General features: G+C 52.2%; 3 protein-coding genes across 5 annotated transcripts in view; 1 reads left to right on the top strand and 2 right to left on the bottom strand.

Moving 5' to 3' along the window:
- LOC111162414 (tetraspanin 16) overlaps positions 1 to 7,057 on the top strand; it is a 42,039-nt gene extending 34,982 nt beyond the window's left edge. Inside the window, 1 exon segment of the mRNA XM_022526823.1 lies at positions 6,960 to 7,057. Coding sequence (XP_022382531.1) covers positions 6,960 to 7,057 — 98 coding nt within the window.
- On the bottom strand, positions 5,607 to 13,424 carry LOC111162473 (RAB3D, member RAS oncogene family). The gene is made up of 4 exons (XM_022526918.1): positions 13,197 to 13,424; positions 12,410 to 12,528; positions 12,196 to 12,320; positions 5,607 to 7,604 (listed from the first exon to the last, which is right to left on the bottom strand). The coding sequence occupies exons 1-4, from the start codon at positions 13,422 to 13,424 to the stop codon at positions 7,417 to 7,419; spliced, it is 660 nt and encodes a 219-aa protein (XP_022382626.1). The 3' UTR covers positions 5,607 to 7,416.
- Positions 13,425 to 16,379: 2,955 nt separating this feature from the next.
- On the bottom strand, positions 16,380 to 18,720 carry LOC111162502 (transmembrane protein 205). 3 transcript variants are annotated; one of them, XM_022526960.1, is made up of 4 exons: positions 18,659 to 18,720; positions 17,993 to 18,101; positions 17,725 to 17,888; positions 16,380 to 16,739 (listed from the first exon to the last, which is right to left on the bottom strand). In XM_022526960.1, the coding sequence occupies exons 2-4, from the start codon at positions 18,090 to 18,092 to the stop codon at positions 16,434 to 16,436; spliced, it is 570 nt and encodes a 189-aa protein (XP_022382668.1). In that variant the 5' UTR covers positions 18,093 to 18,101; positions 18,659 to 18,720; the 3' UTR covers positions 16,380 to 16,433. The 3 variants fall into 3 exon arrangements, with proteins under 3 accessions (XP_022382668.1, XP_022382670.1, XP_022382669.1); XM_022526962.1 differs by lacking the exon at positions 18,659 to 18,720 and adding an exon at positions 18,580 to 18,641; XM_022526961.1 differs by lacking the exon at positions 18,659 to 18,720 and adding an exon at positions 18,561 to 18,631.
- Positions 18,721 to 18,916: the final 196 nt, after the last annotated feature.

Here is an 18,916-nt window from a genome sequence, read left to right as displayed (position 1 = left end):
TGATCCCAGGACGCTGGGATCATGACCTGAGCTGAAGGCAGAGGCTTAACCCACTGAGCCACCCGGGTGCCCCTCCTGACTCCTTTTCCCTTCATTTTATTTTTTACACCCCTAGTAATGGTTTTAGCCCTAAGTACCCAAATGGGATGATACAGCCTCCCTTCTCATGCAATTGTCTTGTTTTTGTAAATTTGTGGGGGAAAAAACCCCAAAGCATTCACACACACAAAAACAAAAACAAAAGAACTTGCCCAAAGAAACTCCTATATACCCATCACCCAGATTCAACAATCACGTAGCATCTGACATGTTTGTTTCATGATTGCCTTTTTCCCCTTGATGAAGTATTTACAGACCAATCCCAATGTCATTTTGCCCCTCATACTTCAATACACAGAGATCTCTAAAAATGTATACAACTGTGTCAACCCCAATACTATCATCACACCTTGACTATATGTTTGTGTCCCCCTGCCCCAAATTCCTATGTTGAAAACGAATCCCCACTGTGATAGTCTTGGGAGGTGGGGCCTCTGGGAGGTGACTAGGTCATGAAGGCTGAGCCCTCACCAGTGGTTAGTATCTTATAAAAGAGACACCAGAGAGAGCTTCTTTGCTGCTGAGGACACTGCAGAAAAACCCAGCCATCTGTGACCCAGGACACTGGTCTTCACCAGACACTGAATCTGCTGGTGGCTTGATCTTGAACCTCCCAGCCTATGGAACTGAAAGAAGTGTCTGTTGTTTGTAAGTCACACAAATGAACCAAGGCAACACCTTAGAGAATTAACAACCGTCCCTTGTTACCACGAAACACACAGGCCACCATCAAGTTTTCCTGATGAGCTCAAAAATGTCTTTTTCCATTGATTTCTTCGTATTTTGTTTGTTTATATCAAGATAGAATTGACATGAACATATTTGTTTCAGGTGTCCAACATGATCTGAACCACAGCCATTGCCCAATGATTGCACAATAAGTCTAATGAACATCACCATACATAGTTAATTTTTTTTCTTTTTCTGTTTTTTTAAAAAAGATTTTATTTAACACACAGAGAGAGAGCACAAGTAGGCAGAGGCAGGCAGAGAGAGAGGGGGAAGCAGGCTCCCCGCTGAGCAGAGAGCCTGATGCGGGCCTTGATCCCAGGACCCTGGGATCATGACCTGAGCCAAAGGCAGAGGTTTAATTCACTGAGCCACCCAGGCACCCCTAAATTTCTTTTCTTTTGATGAGAACTTTTAAGATCTGCTCTCTTGTTAACTTTCAAATATGTAATACAGTATTATTAACTATAGTCACCATGTTGTACATTACATTCCCAGGACTTAACACATTTGGTTTCTTCACATTGGATCCAAATAAAGTCCACAAATCATGTTTGCTTGTCATGTCTCCTAAATCCCTTTTATTCTAATCCAGTAGTTCTCAAATTAGAGCATGCATTAGAATCCTCTGAATGTTCTGTGAAAGCACAGATGCTGGGGGGGGCTGCACCCCCAGGGCTTCTGACTGGAGATCTGGAGTGGGGCCTGGGAATCTGAATTCCAAATGACTGCTCAGGCAATGCTGCCAGAACTTGCTCAGAAAAACACTGCTCTGGGTTCTTCCTCCTCTTCTCCAAGCCCACCAAACTTTGTTACAGAAGGAGACCTGCGCGCACCTGGGTGGCTCAGTGGGTTAAAGCCTCTGCCTTGGCTCAGGTCATGGTCCCAGGATCGAGTCCCACATCATGCTCCTGCTCAGCGGGGAGCCCGCTTCTCCTTCCTCTGCTGCTCCTCCTTTTTGTCCTCTCATTCTCTCTCAAATAAATAAAACCTTAAAACAACAACAACAAAAGAGTGTGGATTTACTCCTTGCTTCTACTGTGAATCCTTTATCTTCTTCCTCCTTCCCCCATATTTCTTGTAAGTCACTGGTTCTCAGCCCTCTGGGAACTTTCACAAAATGGGTCTGGGGACTCTGACATTCACCCAGAAGATTCTAAGGGCGGGACGTGGCCGCTGCTGAGAAACAATCCAAGGGCTTCATCCAATGACCACAACTACCTGAATCAGTTCTTTCATTGGAGATTGCAAAATGGTGGTTTATCTAATCTATCCATCTTTCTTAGGGGGGCCAGGGGGGATTTTCAGGAAGCTAAACTGAGCAGGGGCTGTGTTTGCTATTGCTGCAATCACCTCCCATTGCAGGAAAGAACACACCAATTTCCTCTGGAGCCAGCCCACCTCTCAGATTTCTGTCCCGAAACCAGATTCTGTCACGTGGTCTCAGCCAGCCAATCAGCACGTTCCATCACATTGGCCCCAGGCAGGCCATGGATACTCGGTTTGGGGATTTGGGATGAGATGAACACCTCCCTTGACGCTCACCTCACCTCGCGAGGGCAAGGCCACAGAGCAAAGGCACAGAGAACAGTTGAGAAGACTGGGACAGTATTGTGAGTCCGTGGGTCTAGCTCCCCTTTGAGCTCTGCAGTGCATACATTCACTCAACAAACATCAATTTCCATCATCAACTTCCAATCAATGGAGCGCCTGATCTAAGTCATGAATGAACTCTTTTTACTCAGATCACTTTTTAAAAAAAAAGATTTTATTTATTTAACAGACAGAGATCACAAATAGGCAGAGAGGCAGGCAGAGAGAGAGGAGGAAGCAGGCCCTTGCTGAGCAGAGAGCCCGATGTGGGGCTTGATTCCAGAACTCTGGGATCCTGACCTGAGCCGAAGGCAGAGGCTTTAACCCACTGAGCCACCCAGGCGCCACTCTCAGAACACTTCTGACACCAAATGTGTGTGCGCGTGGAGGGGTTTCACACCAAACCACTCTCTCGGGGCACCAATGGGATGTCCTAAAGTTCAGTTCTTACATTAACTACCCAGTATTTGAGGCAGATACACAAACTTTAGGGCTCAGTCTGATTAGACTGCCCCCTCTTCAGATGCGGGTTTCAAGTATTGGATCTCCGGGTGACCCATACTTCTGTCTGACTCGGCTCCAAAATCAGGGAGCTCCAACAATCCCCCTTCCCTGTCAGTCTCGGTAATTAAAATCTCACAGTGCTCCCTAAACACTTTCGTTACCATTTTTAGTTAATTATGAAAGGATGTAAATCAGGGAACAGCCAAACGCATAGGGTACAGTATGGAGAAGGGGTGTGGAGCTTCCCTGTCCTCTCCCAGCATGCCTCCTTTCTAGCACCCTGATGGGTTTCTAATCTAGAAACTCTGAATCAAGCAGGGGGTGGGGGAAGGGAAGGGAAGGAGTTGGGGGAGAAGCAGGGCTGAAGAGGGAGCCAACCTGGGGCTCCGTCCCAGGACCCTGAGATCATGACCTGAGCCGAAAGCACTTAATGGACTGAGCCAGCCAGGCCCCTCGTTTTTAGGCTTTTTATGGAAATTTCATCATTTAGGTATGATGGATAAAAACACTGGCCATTGGTGATTAACTCAATCTCCCGCTTGTCTTCCCTCCACTTCCCTCCACCTCCACAGTCAGGTGGCTGGGCTCATAGCTCCCACCCTCTAGTCTTGGCTTTTTGTTTTTGAATTTTTAAATTTATTTGTCAGGGAGAGAGCTAGTGAGCTAGAGAGAGCACAAGCAGGGGTAGCAGCAGAGTCCCTGCCAGGGTGGGAGACCTATACCGGGCTCGATCTCAAAACCCGGGATCATGACCTGAACTGAAAGCAGACGCTTAACCAACTGAGCCACCCAGGGGTCCCATGGCTTGGTCTTTCTGGAGAGCAGCCTCCATCCCGAGGCCACCTAGAGACTCCAGGCCTCTCATTAGCATACAAAAGACATTCTTATCGCTTGAGAAATTCCAAGGATTTAGGAGCCCTGTGCCAGGCCAGGGACAAAAACCAAGTTTTGGTTTTTTCTTTTTTAATTGTATCAAACAGGAACTGAGCTGGGTGTGGTAGTGAAAAATACACTTGAGGAACTGATATTATATTGAAAGACACACTTGTTAAGTTAAACAAGTAAATTATATAGTAGTTTCCATTCTAGAAACTATGGGGAGGAGGGCACAGGAAAAGGACACCAGAAATGCTGCAGAGAGGCTGCAGTACGAAACAGGGAGGGGACAGAGGGAAAGGGGGGGCCAATAGGAGAGTAATATTTGCACAAAGGCCTGAAAGAGGGGGTGAGTGAGAGGAGCCATTTGACTTTAGGCAGACAGAACAGTTGGTGCAAAGGCCCTGAGGCAGGGGCCTGGTGTGTTCAAATAGCAACAAGGCCAATGTGACTGCAGCAGAGCAAATGTGGGGGGCAAGTGGGAAGAACTGAGGGAAGTAACAGGTCAGATCATGCAGGACCTTGTGAGCTGAAGGGAAGACCCAGGCTTTTACTCTGAGTGGAGGAGCAATGGACAGTTCTTGTATGGACAGGATCCCACCAGCTGCTAGGGGCGGGGGGCACAGATCATCTTACTAGAACTAGTTGGGGCAACATCACCCTCCCTACCACACAGCAAACTTTCCAGGGCCAAGCTGGTGGGCATGAGGCCTGGTCCCCGAAGCCCCATACCTGAGCCTCCTCCCTAGCCTGATCCAGACTCTGCTGCATTTCACCTGGCCCTCGACCCAGCATCTCCTTGGCTGTAAGTCAACTACCCTCTTCCTGAAAACCACTTATCACTAACGGAAATAAAAGAACAATTGCACAGGGACAGACGGCTTTATTTCCTCTTGTGGATAAACATGCTTGTCTTTCCGAGTGGACATCAAAGAATTGCTTCCACGGGAGAACCATGTCTGGTACAGAAATGACCCAAGTTGGGAGCTCACTCCATAGTGTTTGGGAATGATAGGGCAGAAGCCAGTTCGTGGAATTACTGATTCAACACAGAGTCCAAATATTGCCCCTTACTTGCCTTTTGGAATGGGTAGGAGAGAAAGACCCAAGAGCATGATCTCTGGGAAGGCCAAAGAAAGAAAGAAAACGAAAAAGTAGAACCCCAAACCCCCAACTGTGGTCATGGCCGTGGAAAAATGAGCTGCTTACAGCAAATGCTGAGAATGTAGGACCCAGTCTCGCGTTCCCTCTCCAGACCCCAGTCCCCTTGGAGTTAAAAAGTGGTTTTCCCGCAGCCTCTGGCTTCATTTTTGTTTGTAAACTCAACAAATCTCCATCCCTCCGACCAACCACCGCTGCCACCCCTGTGCCCGCGGGATCTCCCAGGACAGTGGTTTTCATTTCCCAGAGACTGTCGTGAGTGAAGCCTCCCAACCAAAATTATAAAATAAAAACTTACATTTTTAGAAGAAACAAACAAAAAAAACCCCTTTCCTACATTATTCCCAATTTTGAGAAGACCCAGGGGCAGCTAGCTGTCTCCGTTACTACTTAAAGCTCAACTGTCCAAAAATCATGTGTAAACTTCACGTCAAGGGCAAGGCACAACCAGAGTTTTTTTTTTTTTTTTTTTTTCTTATCATGCAGACTATGACAAGTTGGCTTGTCCCTTTAGATAATGGCACTTTGATCCGCCATTTTTTTTTTTTTTTCTGGCAAGCAGCTTAAGGAAAATGGACTAGCCCACAGAATCTTGACAGCCCAAGGTGCATCTTAACAGGCTTTTTTTTTTTTTTTAATAGCTGCTTTAATTTCTCTTTTATGTTAAAGTAACCAACATTTTTGACTCCTGCCCCCAAACATCCCCCAAACTCACTGTATGTGTTTCCAGGAACTTGACCATTTCACCTGTCTTCTGGATTGTTGACTTACAGAGATGCCCTCACTTTGAAGATCTAAGGGCAGCCCTTGGTAAGGGACGAATGGGGCCCTCTAGAAATAAATTCAAAGCAGAGCTTCTAGGAAGAGCCAAGTTCCACTTGAACCAGATCTCCCTCGCTTGCAGGAGGAGGAGGCTGAGATTTTAAAGGCTGTATAGCAAGTGGTTTTGGTGGCAGGGCCTGGGGGTGGAACTCAAACCATCTGTTTAGACCATCCTCCCAGGGTCTGTCAAATTCTGGGATGTTAGCTGGTGTTCCGGGCCATAAACAGGAGCCAGGCCACTGGAGTCTGGACTTGGGTGGGCAGGAAGACCACTGAGCTGGGGTGGGGGGGTTTGGAGATCAAAATGGAGATCCCCAGACTGCACATAAGCTCCCAGCAGGAGCCCCTGCCCGCTGGGGACCCCTGATCATGTGTCAACCAGGGACACTGATTCCCAGCCCATTGCCATCAGCCTGCCACTCCCAAGTGCATCTGTGAAGAGCGTGTAGCAACAGTAATTACCCAATCTTGCCTTCTCGCCCCTTCAGCCCAACCCTACAGCTTCCCTTAGGGGGAAACATCCTCCATTCCTCCATTAGTAGGAAACATCACCTCTCTGGTCCCCACCGATGATGTGGCTCAGGAAACAGGGCTCTGGGTCTTCAAGGGTCCTTGAGGGGGAGGAGCCCAAGTCCTTCCATCGGCAGGTCGCCAGCAAGGGCAGGCGATGGGAACATTGCTCAATTTCCTTCTCTAGCAGGATGTAAGATGTGGAAAGACCTTGCTTAAAACATCACCAGCCAAATGGGGCCCGGGAGAGGCAGGTATGGGTGGGAGGGCCCAGGCTCCTGGCTCTGAGGTTAACTTCCGGCAAAAAGTTCCGAGTGGGAACTCCACGGGTTGGGCCATTCTCTGCCCAGCCTGATGGGGCCCAGAATTCCAGAATTCAGTCCAGGGATCGGAGATGCTACAGTAGATAAGCCAAAACAGTGGCGGGAGTGTGGGTGACGCGCAATCCTGGGGAAGCTCAGAAGGCACTTCTGGGGTCCCTGAAGCTGGGGTGAGGGGGCTCTGACTTCCTGTCCCTTTACAATGGGAAAGCTGCTCTAATTCGGCTTGCACAGGCAGAGGGTCTGCGGGCCAGCAGGGAAGGGTCTGCGAGGGCTAAAATCACCTCCCTGCCTTGGAAGCTTGAGGTCTGAGGAGTTTCACAGGCAGGCCTGGGACCACACCAGGGGCCGAGAAAGGTATCGCCTTCCACGTCCCCAGGGATGAACTCCGAGGACCCACCCTGCAGGAGGAAGACGATGAAGCATCTTCGACCAGCTGGTGAACACCAGGCAATGCCCCACACAGAGTGGACGAGGATGAGAGCTCTAACCCCAGAAGGTACTGTGGAGGCCCTCCCACCAGACGGGGTGGGACACACTGCCCACCCTCCCTCTGTTAGGATTCCTGAAAGGCAGCAAGCCCGTGCATGTCAGTGCCCCCAGACTCTGCCCGCCATGCAGAATCCCCAGGGCCTGGAGCTTGTGTTAAGGCTGCTCAGGCAAGTCGGAGGTCATGCGGGAGCCAGGGCAGCTGGCGGGAGGGAAGGGGGCACCCTGAGCTTGGAAACAGCCCTTGTGGCTCATGCCTCAGTCACAGTCCCTGCCAAGGCCGGAAGGGGTAGGCAGGGATTGGGGACCATCTCTAGCAACTGCAGCTGCTGGGCTCAGGGGGTGTGGTGTCCCCCAAGGCCGGGCCTTTCCCATTGCTCCCCAGGCTGGAGCTGGGGTCTAGGGACTCATTCATCTTCTCACAGATGACGTCCACCAGGCGCTCAAAGACCTGCTTCACATTGATGTTCTCCTTGGCGCTGGCCTCGAAGAACTCAAAACCTGGAAGGACACAAGGTGGGAATAGCAGTGAGACCCCCGGAGGGCAGAGCCGGGGCTGTGACATCACCCAAACCTGGTCTCCAAGCCCAGGTCTGCCCTTCATGCGGTTGTGAGACCATGACCGAGTGCCTCGGTCTCTCGAAGCCTCAGTTGGCTCATCTGTAAAAAGGGAACAATGCTGATACTGATAAAAGTCTGTGGCGGCAGCCCCTGCTGGGGCTGTGCCAACAATCTCTTTGTCACAAAGCAATGGCTAAGAGTCTAGCTAGTAATGTTCCAGGACCCAGCAGGCATGTAACAGATGGTGGGTTTCCCAGCATCCGCAGGGCGTCTGCGATGCCCACAGTCTTGACCCACAGAACATATTAAAAGTGGCAATAATGAGGAGCACCTGGGTGGCTCAGTCAGCTAAGCATCTGCCTTTGGCTCAGGTGATGATCCTGGAGCCTTGGGTTCAAGTCCTTGGGATGAATCCTGCTTCTTCCTTTTCCTCTGCCCCTCCCCTGCTTGTGCCCATGCTCAAGTGAGCTCTCACTCTCTCAAATAAATCAATAAAATATTTTTTTAAAAAAAGTGGTAGCAGGGCGCCTGGGTGGCTCAGTGGGTTAATGTCTTCAGCTCAGGTTATGATTCTGGGGTTCTGGGATCGAGCCCCGCATCGGGCTCTCAGCTCAGCGGGGAGCCTGCTTCCTCTTCTCTCTCTGCCTGCCTCTCTGCCTACTTGTGATCTCTGTCTGTCAAATAAATAAATAAAATCTTTTAAAAAAATAAAAAAAAAGCGGTAGCAATAATGATAATAAGTAAGCAGCAGCAGCAGCAAACACCTAGGCGCACCTAACTTGTCTTTCATTTAAAAACAAAAAGCTTGTCCTGGGAGCCTGGGTGGCTCAGTGGGTTAAGCGTTGAATGCTCAATTTTGCCTCAGGTCATGATCTCAGGGCCTGGGATGGAGCCCAGCTCCTTCTCCCTCTGCCTCTCCCCTGCTACACTCTCTCTATATATGTATCAAAAATAAAAATAAAAAATAAAAAATAAACTTTTTTTTAAATTTAAAAAAGTTTGTCCTCCAAAAGCTAGAAGGTAGTACAAAGGCTCTGGGGACTCACCCATGGTCCCTCAGCTACAAAAAGTGGGCTGCGGACCTAACAATAAAGGTGTACATGGCAATCCTTCTTGTACCCCTAAAAGGCTGGCTCAGGCTCTGCCTACAGGGGGTTACCGCCCGGAATGGTCCGAGAGAACATCCACACCCACAACACCCACCCAGCTGGGCCAGAAATTTAAACACCCACCACATTACACAATGCAGGGTAAACACAGCCCTCTCCCAGCACTTGTCATGCTGTACTATAAAAATGCAATTACAATTAAAGAATTATGTGTGTGTAATTATCCATTTACTAGCCGTCTCTGTCACTAGAATGCCAGCTTGGGGAGGGCAGGAGCCTTGTCTTGTGCCTGGCACAGAGCAGGTGCTTGGAAACTATTCACTGAATGATGGATTGAATGACAGAGGCAGACCATGAACTCAAATCTTTTACCCCGAGCCTAGTGATCATCACTGTCACGCCACTGTCTTCCTAGGCAAGCCTGGCATTTCCTTTTTTTTTTTTTTTTTTTTAAGATTTTATTTACTTATTTATCAGAGAGAGAGAGAGAGAGAGAAAGAGAGAGTGTACAAGCATGGCGAGCGGCCAGCAGAGGGAGAAGCAGGGTCCCTGCCCAGCAGAGAGCCCAATGTGGGACTCGATCCCAGGACCCCAGGATCATGACCCAAGCCAAAGGCAGGTGCCCAACCGACTGAGCCACCCAGGCGTCCCATGCTTGACATTTCCTTATCTGTGCATGGCTCTGCCTCAAACAATCTGAGTTCTTTTTGTAATGCTATTTTTTTGTCTGATTATAAGTAGTGAAGAAATTAGTTAAAGTTAGAAACTACCAAAAAATATCAAGATGAGTAGAAAAGCTATTTATCATCTCATGATCCAGAAACAATTACTACTGGTGTTTTGATTTTTGCTTTCCACTTTTTAAAAAAAAATACAAGTACACAATTATTGGGGTTGGGTTTGTAGGGGGTACTGCATGTACACGTGTGCATCAAATTCTGTCTCCTGCTCCGTATGCCAGTATTTTAAACTTTATGATGGAGTAGGGAGCCCCCTCACCCCTAGTCACTAGATGTTCTCTGCAAGGTGGGGGCAACATCTGTAAGTATCCAGCCCACAGATGGGAATCGTAGCTGATTTCACCAGTTCTAGGCCCCAAATGTACAGGCTGAGTCACCATCATAGCTGGAAATGAGACCCAAGTTGGAGTGCCCAGAAAACCCACGGAACAGGGGAGCAAGTTCAATCACACCACAAGGGAGCAGACAGCCAGATCTCAAAGGGGAGATATTCCCTCGAACAAAGACCCAGTCTGTCCAACAAATCGTTGGTAAGAAAAAAAGAAGACTGTGTAGAGTCCAGGGTCCCTGAACTTTCTCCGTAAAGGGCCAGATAGTAAATATTTGAGGATCTGTGGGCCGTTATGGGGTGCCTAGAGCTTTGTGTGCAAGCATCAACAAGAGTTCACCGTCATGGTGCCTGGGTGGCTCAGTGGGTTAGCCTCTGCCTTCAGCTCAGGTCATGATCCCAGGGTCCTGGGATCGAGTCCCGCATCGGGCTCTCTGCTTAGCAGGGAGCCTGCTTCCCCCTCTCTCTCTGCCTGCTTCTCTGCCTACTTGTGATCTCTGTCAAATAAATAAATAAAATCTTAAAAAAATAAAATAAAATTAAAAAATTTTAAAAAGAAGGAAGTCATCTGTTCTTCCTTCTAAAAAAAAAAAAAAAAAAAAAAGAGTTCACAATCATGCTAGCTAACACTCAGATACAACCGCCTGTGTGCCAGACTGTGACACTGGCCTCATGTCATATTCGTTTTTGTCCCTACGACAGCTTGATGAACTGGGGCTCTCGTAACCTCCATTTCACACAAGTGGAAGCACAGGCCCAGACAGATGAAATTACCAAAAGCGAGATCACAAGGTGATGGAGAACGAATACGAGTTAATGTTCAATCAGGGCCCGTGTTGGCTTACTTCATCTTTCTAACAGCGCCCTGAAGGAAACGCGGTTTTCACTCTGTTTTCCAGATGGGGAAATGGAAGCACAGAGAGGGGAGGTGATGTGCCCAAGGTCCTACAGCTACTGGGTTGCAGAATGGGATTCAAGCTCCTGAGTCTGGGTTCTTACCAGCCCTCCCCTGTGGTGGTGGTTACATTGCCTCCTGCAACGAAAGTTCTATGGAGGGCTTTGAATTCTAGAATACTCCAGGAAAGATTTCCTTTTAGCTTAGGGGCGCCTGGGTGGCTCAGTCCAGCATCTGCCTTCAGCTCAGGTCATGATCCTGAGGTCCTGGATGGAGCCCTGCTTCGGGCTCCCCGCTCAGTGGGGAGTCTGCTTCTCCCTCTGCCCCTCCCCGCAACTCATGCAATCTCTCTCTCTTAAATAAATAAAACCTTAAAAAAAAAGATTTCCTTTTAGCCTAAATTTCCATTTATGTAATTCAAAAAGGTAGCCTGAAATCTCTTCCTCCCATCCCAGTGCTCTGGTTCCCAGTTCTTGGATGCACATGAGCTGCCCCTGTTACTAGATGTTTCCATATCCTTCTGGAGTTTCTTTGGGCAAACCTAAGTGTATATTCTTATTCATATATATATATATATATATTTTTTAAAGATTTTATTTATTTATTTGAGAGAGAGAGCATGAGCGAGGAGAAGGTCAGAGAGAGAAGCAGAATCCCCGTGGAGCTGGGAGCCCGATGTGGGACTCGATCCCGGGACTCCGGGATCATGACCCGAGCCGAAGGCAGTCGTCCAACCAACTGAGCCACCCAGGCATCCCTATTCATATATATTTTTATACATTCCTGCAGGGGCCAGCAAACTCTGAGTCACAGGCCAGATCTGGCCCATCACCGACTTTTGTCAGCCAGGTCTTAATGACGGTCACATTCATTCCCGTAAGCTCACTGGCTGCTTCCAGGTGGAGCTGAGGGCGCTGACAGTGACTCTGTGCCTGCAGATTACTTCCTGTCTGGCCCTTCAAGAAAACATTTGCTGAGCTGCGAACTAAAGGAAGCAGCCAAGCCCACTTCTCTGTCATTCGCTCTTCCCCCTGAGCCCCGTATCCCAGAGATATTGCCACAGCAGAGCGTAAGGAACGCGTCCGTCCCTTCTCACAGCTGCATAGTGCTCTGCCACATGACTGTGCTCTATGTTTTGAGACGTCCCCACTGTGAGATTTTCGGGTGGTTGCTAACAGTTCTTGTCCCTCCTGCCAACAGTGCTGTGATCTGAGATACTCGCCACTTCCCACATGAGTGGGATGTTTGGAGGATACATTTCCAGCAATGTTTTTGCCCACTCTGGGTTCCCAGGACAGTGGGGAGTATCTGTCACTGAATTCCCTGAAATTAAATGCAGAAGGTGGCATACCTGTGGGTATTTTTCTGAGCAGAGCCTCAAAGGGCAACCCTGTGGTTGGACCCGGGCCCTAAAGGTGGGGATTGGGGTTTGGTTCTGGGGCCCAGGCTGGGCACTAACCAAGGTCATCGGCGAGCCTCCGGCCATCCTCAGTAGGCACGACCCGCTCATCTTCCAGGTCACACTTGTTTCCCACCAGGATCACCTGAGCGTTGTCCCAGGAGTAGGTCTTGATCTGCGTGGCCCTGTGGAGTTTGAGGGCCATGAGGCTAGAAATGGGAGAGTCAGGGGGATAGGGTGAAGGTCAGGGTGTCAGTGGTCTGCAAGCACTCACCAGTCCTGCACGGCAGCGAAGGACTCCTGGTTGGCCACGTCATACATGAGCAGGAAGCCCATGGCTCCACGGTAGTAGGCTGTGGTGATGGTGCGGTAGCGCTCCTGGCCCGCCGTGTCCTAGACACACAGCAGGGTCAGGCCACCAGCAGCTACCCTGTTCCCCACGCCACCCCTGCAGGGCCCTAAGCGGGCCACCACCCTGTGCTCACAGCCCTAGCCTGACGGGAGGCATGGCCCTGCCTCTGTGGAGTTCCCAGTCTGAGGGGTCAGTGGCCTCTCACAGACTTGGACCTCATCTCGAAGAACAGACTCCATGACCCCATACAAGTGCCACCTGGGCCAGAGAGTACGGTCTCCATGCTGACACCCCGGTGCGCGATACCCCACTCATCATCATCGGCGGCCATGTTGGGAGCGAGAGCATGTCTCTGAGGAGCACACAGGTCTGTGGGGGATCCTGCGATGGGACCCACACCTCTTCCCCACTGGTCACCAGGACTTCTAACCCGCCTTGGGTTAGCAGCTGTCTGCCCCTCAGACCCTATAGGGCAGAGCATAGTCTCCTCATCCTGATGAAGTCACCTCATAGATAATCCGCCCCTCCGCCACTCTTCACACCTACCCCAATCCCCCTCCCTGACTTTGGGCCACTCTCACTCCCCAGGACCCCTCCCCACAGTCCTCCACCCTGTCAGGGATGTCTCTGGAAGAACCCCAGCCCCTCCTGGACCAGCACAAAGACCCCTGTCCCTTTGCCCCAGATCCACAACGGCCGCCTGGCCCACCCAGATCTGCAGCTTGATCCTCTTGTCATGGCGATAGACCGTCTTGACCTTGAAGTCGATGCCCACAGTGCTGACAAAGGCAGGTGTGAAGGAGTCGTCCGCGTAGCGGAACAGGAAGGACGTCTTGCCCACGCTGCTGTTGCCGATAAGCAGTAGCTTGAACATGTAGTCGAAGTTCTGGTCAGCTGCATCCCGCGGGCCTGTCGGGGGGTCTCCGGCTGATGCCATCTTGGCAGAGAACCTCTGGAGGGGAGGGCGGGGAGGGCTGGAGCCCTGAAGAAAAATAAAACACAAGCGTATAGGCCAGACCTGGATTCAAATCCTGACTCTGCTCCTTGGAGGCCAAGTGACCTCAGAACATCCCTTGCTCTCTCTGGTCTTCAGGGTCCTCCTCTGGAAAATGGGGATGCTTATCCAATGCCAGGACCCAGGCTGTGGGGTGCACATGGGGTGCCTCCTCTGGCCACTGAGGAGCCAGACCCTGCAGAAGGTACAGGTGTGGACTTTGCCCCAGAGTGAGCAGCTGGCTTGGCCCAGGTGTGGGCTGGGGGGAGGGGGGCCTGCCAGCTGGCTAGAGCCCCCCCTCATGGCCTGGGTGTTGACTTTGGCAGGGATACCTGCCCTGACCACCCCCCCCACCGCAATGCTGAGTTTAACCCCATCCCTGGCCTCCATAGGGAAGGGGGTTTTAGCGGATAAAGCCCGGGTTTAAAGCCCAGCTCTAGCCCCAAATGGGTCCTGCCACCTTCTATTTGTCAAAGGGGTGGGCCCCATCTCCCTCAGGGCAGGGCTGACTCACCCCAGCCCCAACCCACAGAGGCTGCAGTGACAGTCCTCAACTCTAAGGAAGCCGCACTCCCCTCTACCCCTGATCTTCCTTTCCTGTTAATCTGAAGAAGCTGGGCTGCTTCATCAGGGTCCTTAGCCCTCACCGCCTCCCTAGGCCTCAGTTTCCCCAGCTGTCTATGGCCACGCCTTAATCTGCACAGGGAGGGTCCAGGAGGCCTGGGTGAACTGAGGGCACAGTGGCAGAGGAACCCTTAGCAAAGCTATTTCTCAACAGCCTGTGGGGCTTTTTTCCATTTTAAAAGAGGACCGAACCTGCCCGCTTTCCTGCCCAGCCCTCAGCCCCACCCGGTGTTCCGGGAGAACGAGTTCGAGGAGGGGAAGACAAGAGGCAGGAAACCTTTCCCCATGCTGGGCAGGGCTGCCAGACTGGGGCCCTTTCCCCAGGCCCAGCCCCAGCCCACCTGTCAGCCGGTCCCACCTCTTCCTGACCATCTGGCCACCGTCCCTCACGCCTGGCACTAGATAAGGGTCCCCGGAGGGCTCGGCCCTGTCCCCCTGCTGGATGTGGGGCGCCCCCGCCAGTGCAGGGGGGCTCAGGAGCTTCTTCCCATCGCCATATGGTCCCATCTCCTGTTCCCAGCTGGGCTCTCTGCCCCGCCCGCGCCCCATTAACGCTCCCCGAGCAGCCCAGCTGGGTGGGGGCGAGGGAAGGAGGCGTTCCCCCACCGCCCGCCTTTGTTCCCCGGGCCCCGGGCCCACCCTCTAGCCCCCGGCCCCCCCCTCTAGCCCCCGGCCCCCCAGAACTGCTGGGACGCGGAGGTGCGGGGCGGGATGCGGTCCCTCGGAAGGGGTTACCTCGCGTCGGGGGGGCTCTGCCCGCGGGCGTTCCTTCTTCGAACTCGCTGCGGTCTGGCCCCAGCCGCGACGCCGACCCCGCAGCCGCCGCCGCCGCCGCCACCGCCGCCGCCACCGCCGCCACCGCCGCGGCTCGCAGCCACCCGGATCCCGCGCGGGCTCCGCCCAGGCTGGGGAGGAGGGGCGGCTCCCCGGAGAGGGCGGGGCGGGGCGGGGCCGGTCCGGGGCGGGGCTCCCGAACGCGGGTCGGGGGGAATGGGGGAGGGGCTGGACGCTGCACGGAGCTGGGAGCAACCTAGGGCCCGGCCCCCAACAATAAACTTTTCACTTTTCCTAACTATGTGTAGAGCTCCTACTCTTTGGACTCAAATGAAGAGCATGGATTCTGGAGTCAGGTTCGAATCCCAGCTCCCCCACTTTCTAGCGCGGTTTAACTTTGGACGTGCTACTTAACCTCGTGGGGCCTATTGCCCCCATCCCTCCAGCAGTCCCTAACAAGAATCCCTACCTCACAGGCCTGTGCGAGCTAGGCCCCTGCGGGCTAGGTCCCTAAAGCGGACTAGGTCCCTGCGAAATACTCCGCAGGTCCCTTAGAATTGAACCTTTTCCAGATAAGGAAATGGAGCCTCAGAGAAAGGCACCTCTTTGCCTGAGACCAGACACAACGAGGAAATTTGGCATCCGGCCTTACGTGAGGCCCCAGAATTTTCTTCAAGGCATGAGAAGATCTGCAGGCTTTGCTGGAGTCAAATCCCAATGACTACATCTGAAGCCACTTGCTGAGCTTCTCTGGGTCCCCGTTGCTTCGTGGGAACAATAGTAGCTCCCCCCAAGAGCCACACAGATGTATGGAGATGACATGCATCGGGAAGGGCCAGCATATGATCAGTAACAGGCAGCCCCACAGTCTCCATGGCACTCAACGGCGGAGATGTGCTTCTCACTCACACAGGTCGTGGGGAAGGAAAAATGTAGCTCATCACACTCTGCCTTGCACATTTCTCTTTGAAAGTGACTCTTCAGGGGCACCTGGGTGGCTCAGTGGGTTAAAGCCTCTGCCTTCGGCTCAGGTCGTGATTCCAGGGTCCTAGGATTGAGACCCGCATCAGTCTCTCTGCTCAGCGGGGCGCCTGCTTCCCTTCCTCTCTCTCTGCCTGCCTCTCTGCCTACTTGTGATCTCTGTCTGTCAAAAAACTAAATAAAATTAAAAAAAAAAAAAAGTGACTCTTCACACTTCCTTGGCCACAGCGAGTCCTGTGGCCATCCCCAGTGTTGATGGGGTGGAAAACAGGATTGTCCCCTGGGGCTCAGAACTGGCTATTGTTACTGTAATATAGTAATGTGTCATGGTTAGTGCCCTGCCTGGCACACAGCAGGTGCTCAATAAAGGCGCACCGTTACAGGAAGAGCTTGGGGTGTGCAACAGCTAATACCCCTGATCATGCCGCATGTTTGTGGTAATGAAGGCCCTTGGCTCTACCTTTGCCCGCCCCTCTTGCCCACTTTCCAGCTGGAGAAAAATGACAGCAGCCCTTTCCAAAGAAGTGTTTATTCACATCTGGGGCCTCAGCAGGGCCCGAGAGGAAGTGGGCGTTAGAGGCTCCCAAGGCCCAGGGCAAGGCTTGCAAGGCAGAGCCCATTGCTCAGGAGACAGCCCAGATTGCAAATGGAGGACAGGCCATGGTAGCGGAAAAAGGTCTGGCGGAGGACACTGTACTTGGGGTCCTTCTCCCGCAGCTGGCGGTAGGGGTCGGGGCCCTGGTGGCTTCCAGGTACCTCCCCGCCCAGACCCCGATCCTTCTCCACCTTGTGAAGGGCCCACATGGCAGCTGTGGTGCGGGGCTCCAGCCAGCGGGCGTTGACGGCGGCCAGTGAGAGGCTCAGGAGCATCAGGCAGAGCTGACAGGGTGGTGGGAGGAGAACAGGGTTGAGTAAGGCTGGGGAGGCAGGAAGGAAGGGTCCCAGGGAGGGTCCTCCTGCATCCTCAAAGCCCAGAGGGGGATGAGACAGCATTAGATTAGATTAAAGCTAGGCCTCCCTGTCCTTCCCCAAACCCACTCTAGAGGCCCCAAACAGAGCTCCAGCTTTCAAACCAGCAGCTCCCAAGGAAAGGTTCCATCACCATCTCCTCTATTCACCCCCTCACCCAAAACCTTCTGAGCCTTTCCTCCTCTGATACCCAGACTGGAAGTTACCAAACACAGCCTTGTCTCCACCCTGGGCGTATCTCTCTGGCTAGAACCTCTCTTCCCCAGATTGGGACAGAGCACCATAACTCTTTCCTCCCAAAAGAGCCTAAGACAGGGCCCATCTCCTCAATGGTCCCTGCCAGACTCCAGAAGCTGAGATTGGGCCCACAGGGAGTGAACAGAAAGTCCTTGAAGTTCTAGTTACCCCAAATCCTCTCTGTCTCTTTGGGATTATTCTTGAAACCCTTGTCAAGCCTTTCCTGCCCGCATCTGAGGAACATAATGGGGGCAGGGGAAAGGCAGGATAGAGAAATATGAGATGCAAAGATGGTTCCCTTCCTTGTGGCTGGGGAAATGTGCGGGGGACTGTAAATTCCCAGTCAGCCTGGTTTTTAAACAATGAGCTGGGGTCACTGCCCCAACCTAGCTGAGTCACCACAACTTGGCAGCAGGCCCAGCCAGGGGAAAGAGAGGGAGCAGCAGCCAGCAGGGAGACACTGAGGAATAGATTGGGCTGCTAGGGATAGTTGTGCAGGCTGTGCACTGCTCAAGGGTATCCAGAGCCCAGCTTTGTTTCCACCAGGAAGGTGCAGTTGCTTGTTTGTTTTTTAATTCTCACAAAGGTGTAGCCATAGGTACTCAGTGGGGTCCTGGGAACGGATGTCCAGAAGACAGTGGAGCCCAAGCCCGCATACCTGGCTGGCCTCCCAGAATGTGAGCTGAGTCCAGGCATGTTGTGAAGCCAAGATGCAGAGGTTGATGAAAGCACAGCCCATGGAGATGTTAAAGTAGAAAGGGAAGAGTTTACTCTGCACAAGGCCAAAGGTATGTCGGGGAAGGCTTCGGAAAAGCAGGAAGCCTGTAGGGTATAGGGAACCACATGCCTGTTAGGACACTTCCAGGTCTCCTTTCATTCTTGTCTACACCCTGGGTACCCATGATGTTCAGGTGGAGGGTCCCTACCTGAGATGAAGGTCACCCACATTTGCATGCCCCAGGCCCCCGACAAGACCAGTAGATGGACCATCTTAGTCAGGCTTCCTGGATTCCCACCTTCCTCCATCTTGCAGGCCTGGAAAAGAGGCATCGGGTCTTTCAGAGTTTTACCTTTGCCCCATGGTCTTCAGCCTGTGACCCTGCTTAAGGGCAGGATCACAGCTAACCCAGCAGAGATAAAGGGCTACCAGCCCGGGATTGCGGGTGGGGAAAACCCAGAACAATCCTGAGACAACCTCCAACCCCACCTCTCCAAATGTCAGCCCTCAAGATCTCATGCTCTCTGGACCCCAGCATCCACGCCGTCACCGAGACCCAAAAATTTCAGTTAGCCCCAGCAGCTCAAACTCGCAGCTCTGGGTATTCAGATATCCCCCCATTGACTCCCCAAAACCAGCCCAGTGACCTAATTCTAACAGTAAAGACCCCTGGTCACATCTCAGGGTCCCAAATATCACCAGAAATATCCTCAAAACACCTCCGGACACCCCATCTAATCCCGGGAAACCCCAAATCTCATCCCGAGGACACCGACCCTGTCACTGCACCCAGACCTCAACCCTCAGCACCCTGGAGTCCGAGAACAGAAGTGCTGGGCCAGATCTCGGGTGCCGGGTGGGCTAGGCTCACTACCTCACTCCTGTGCTCGCAGGTGGGCCGCGGACTTCTTCAGTCCTCTCCCAAGCATTCATCCCGCCTCCCACTGAGCCCGAAGCCAATTGGATCGTAGATCTGCCGCCTCCCGTACCACCCTCTTAGATATTGACTAATCGATTAGCGGAAAACAGCCTGGAATCCCGCCCCCTAGCCTGACTTTTATCCAATTACGCCGCGGCTCCTAAGACCTGCGGAAACAGGAAGGCGCCAATAAGGCCTTTGGCTGCATCGGCG

Source organism: Enhydra lutris, unplaced genomic scaffold, assembly GCF_002288905.1.
Source record: "Enhydra lutris kenyoni isolate GAN:26980312 unplaced genomic scaffold, ASM228890v2 scaffoldscaffold92, whole genome shotgun sequence".
Classification (NCBI taxonomy): Eukaryota; Metazoa; Chordata; class Mammalia; order Carnivora; family Mustelidae; genus Enhydra; species Enhydra lutris.
This window is presented reverse-complemented; position numbering and strand designations above follow the sequence as displayed.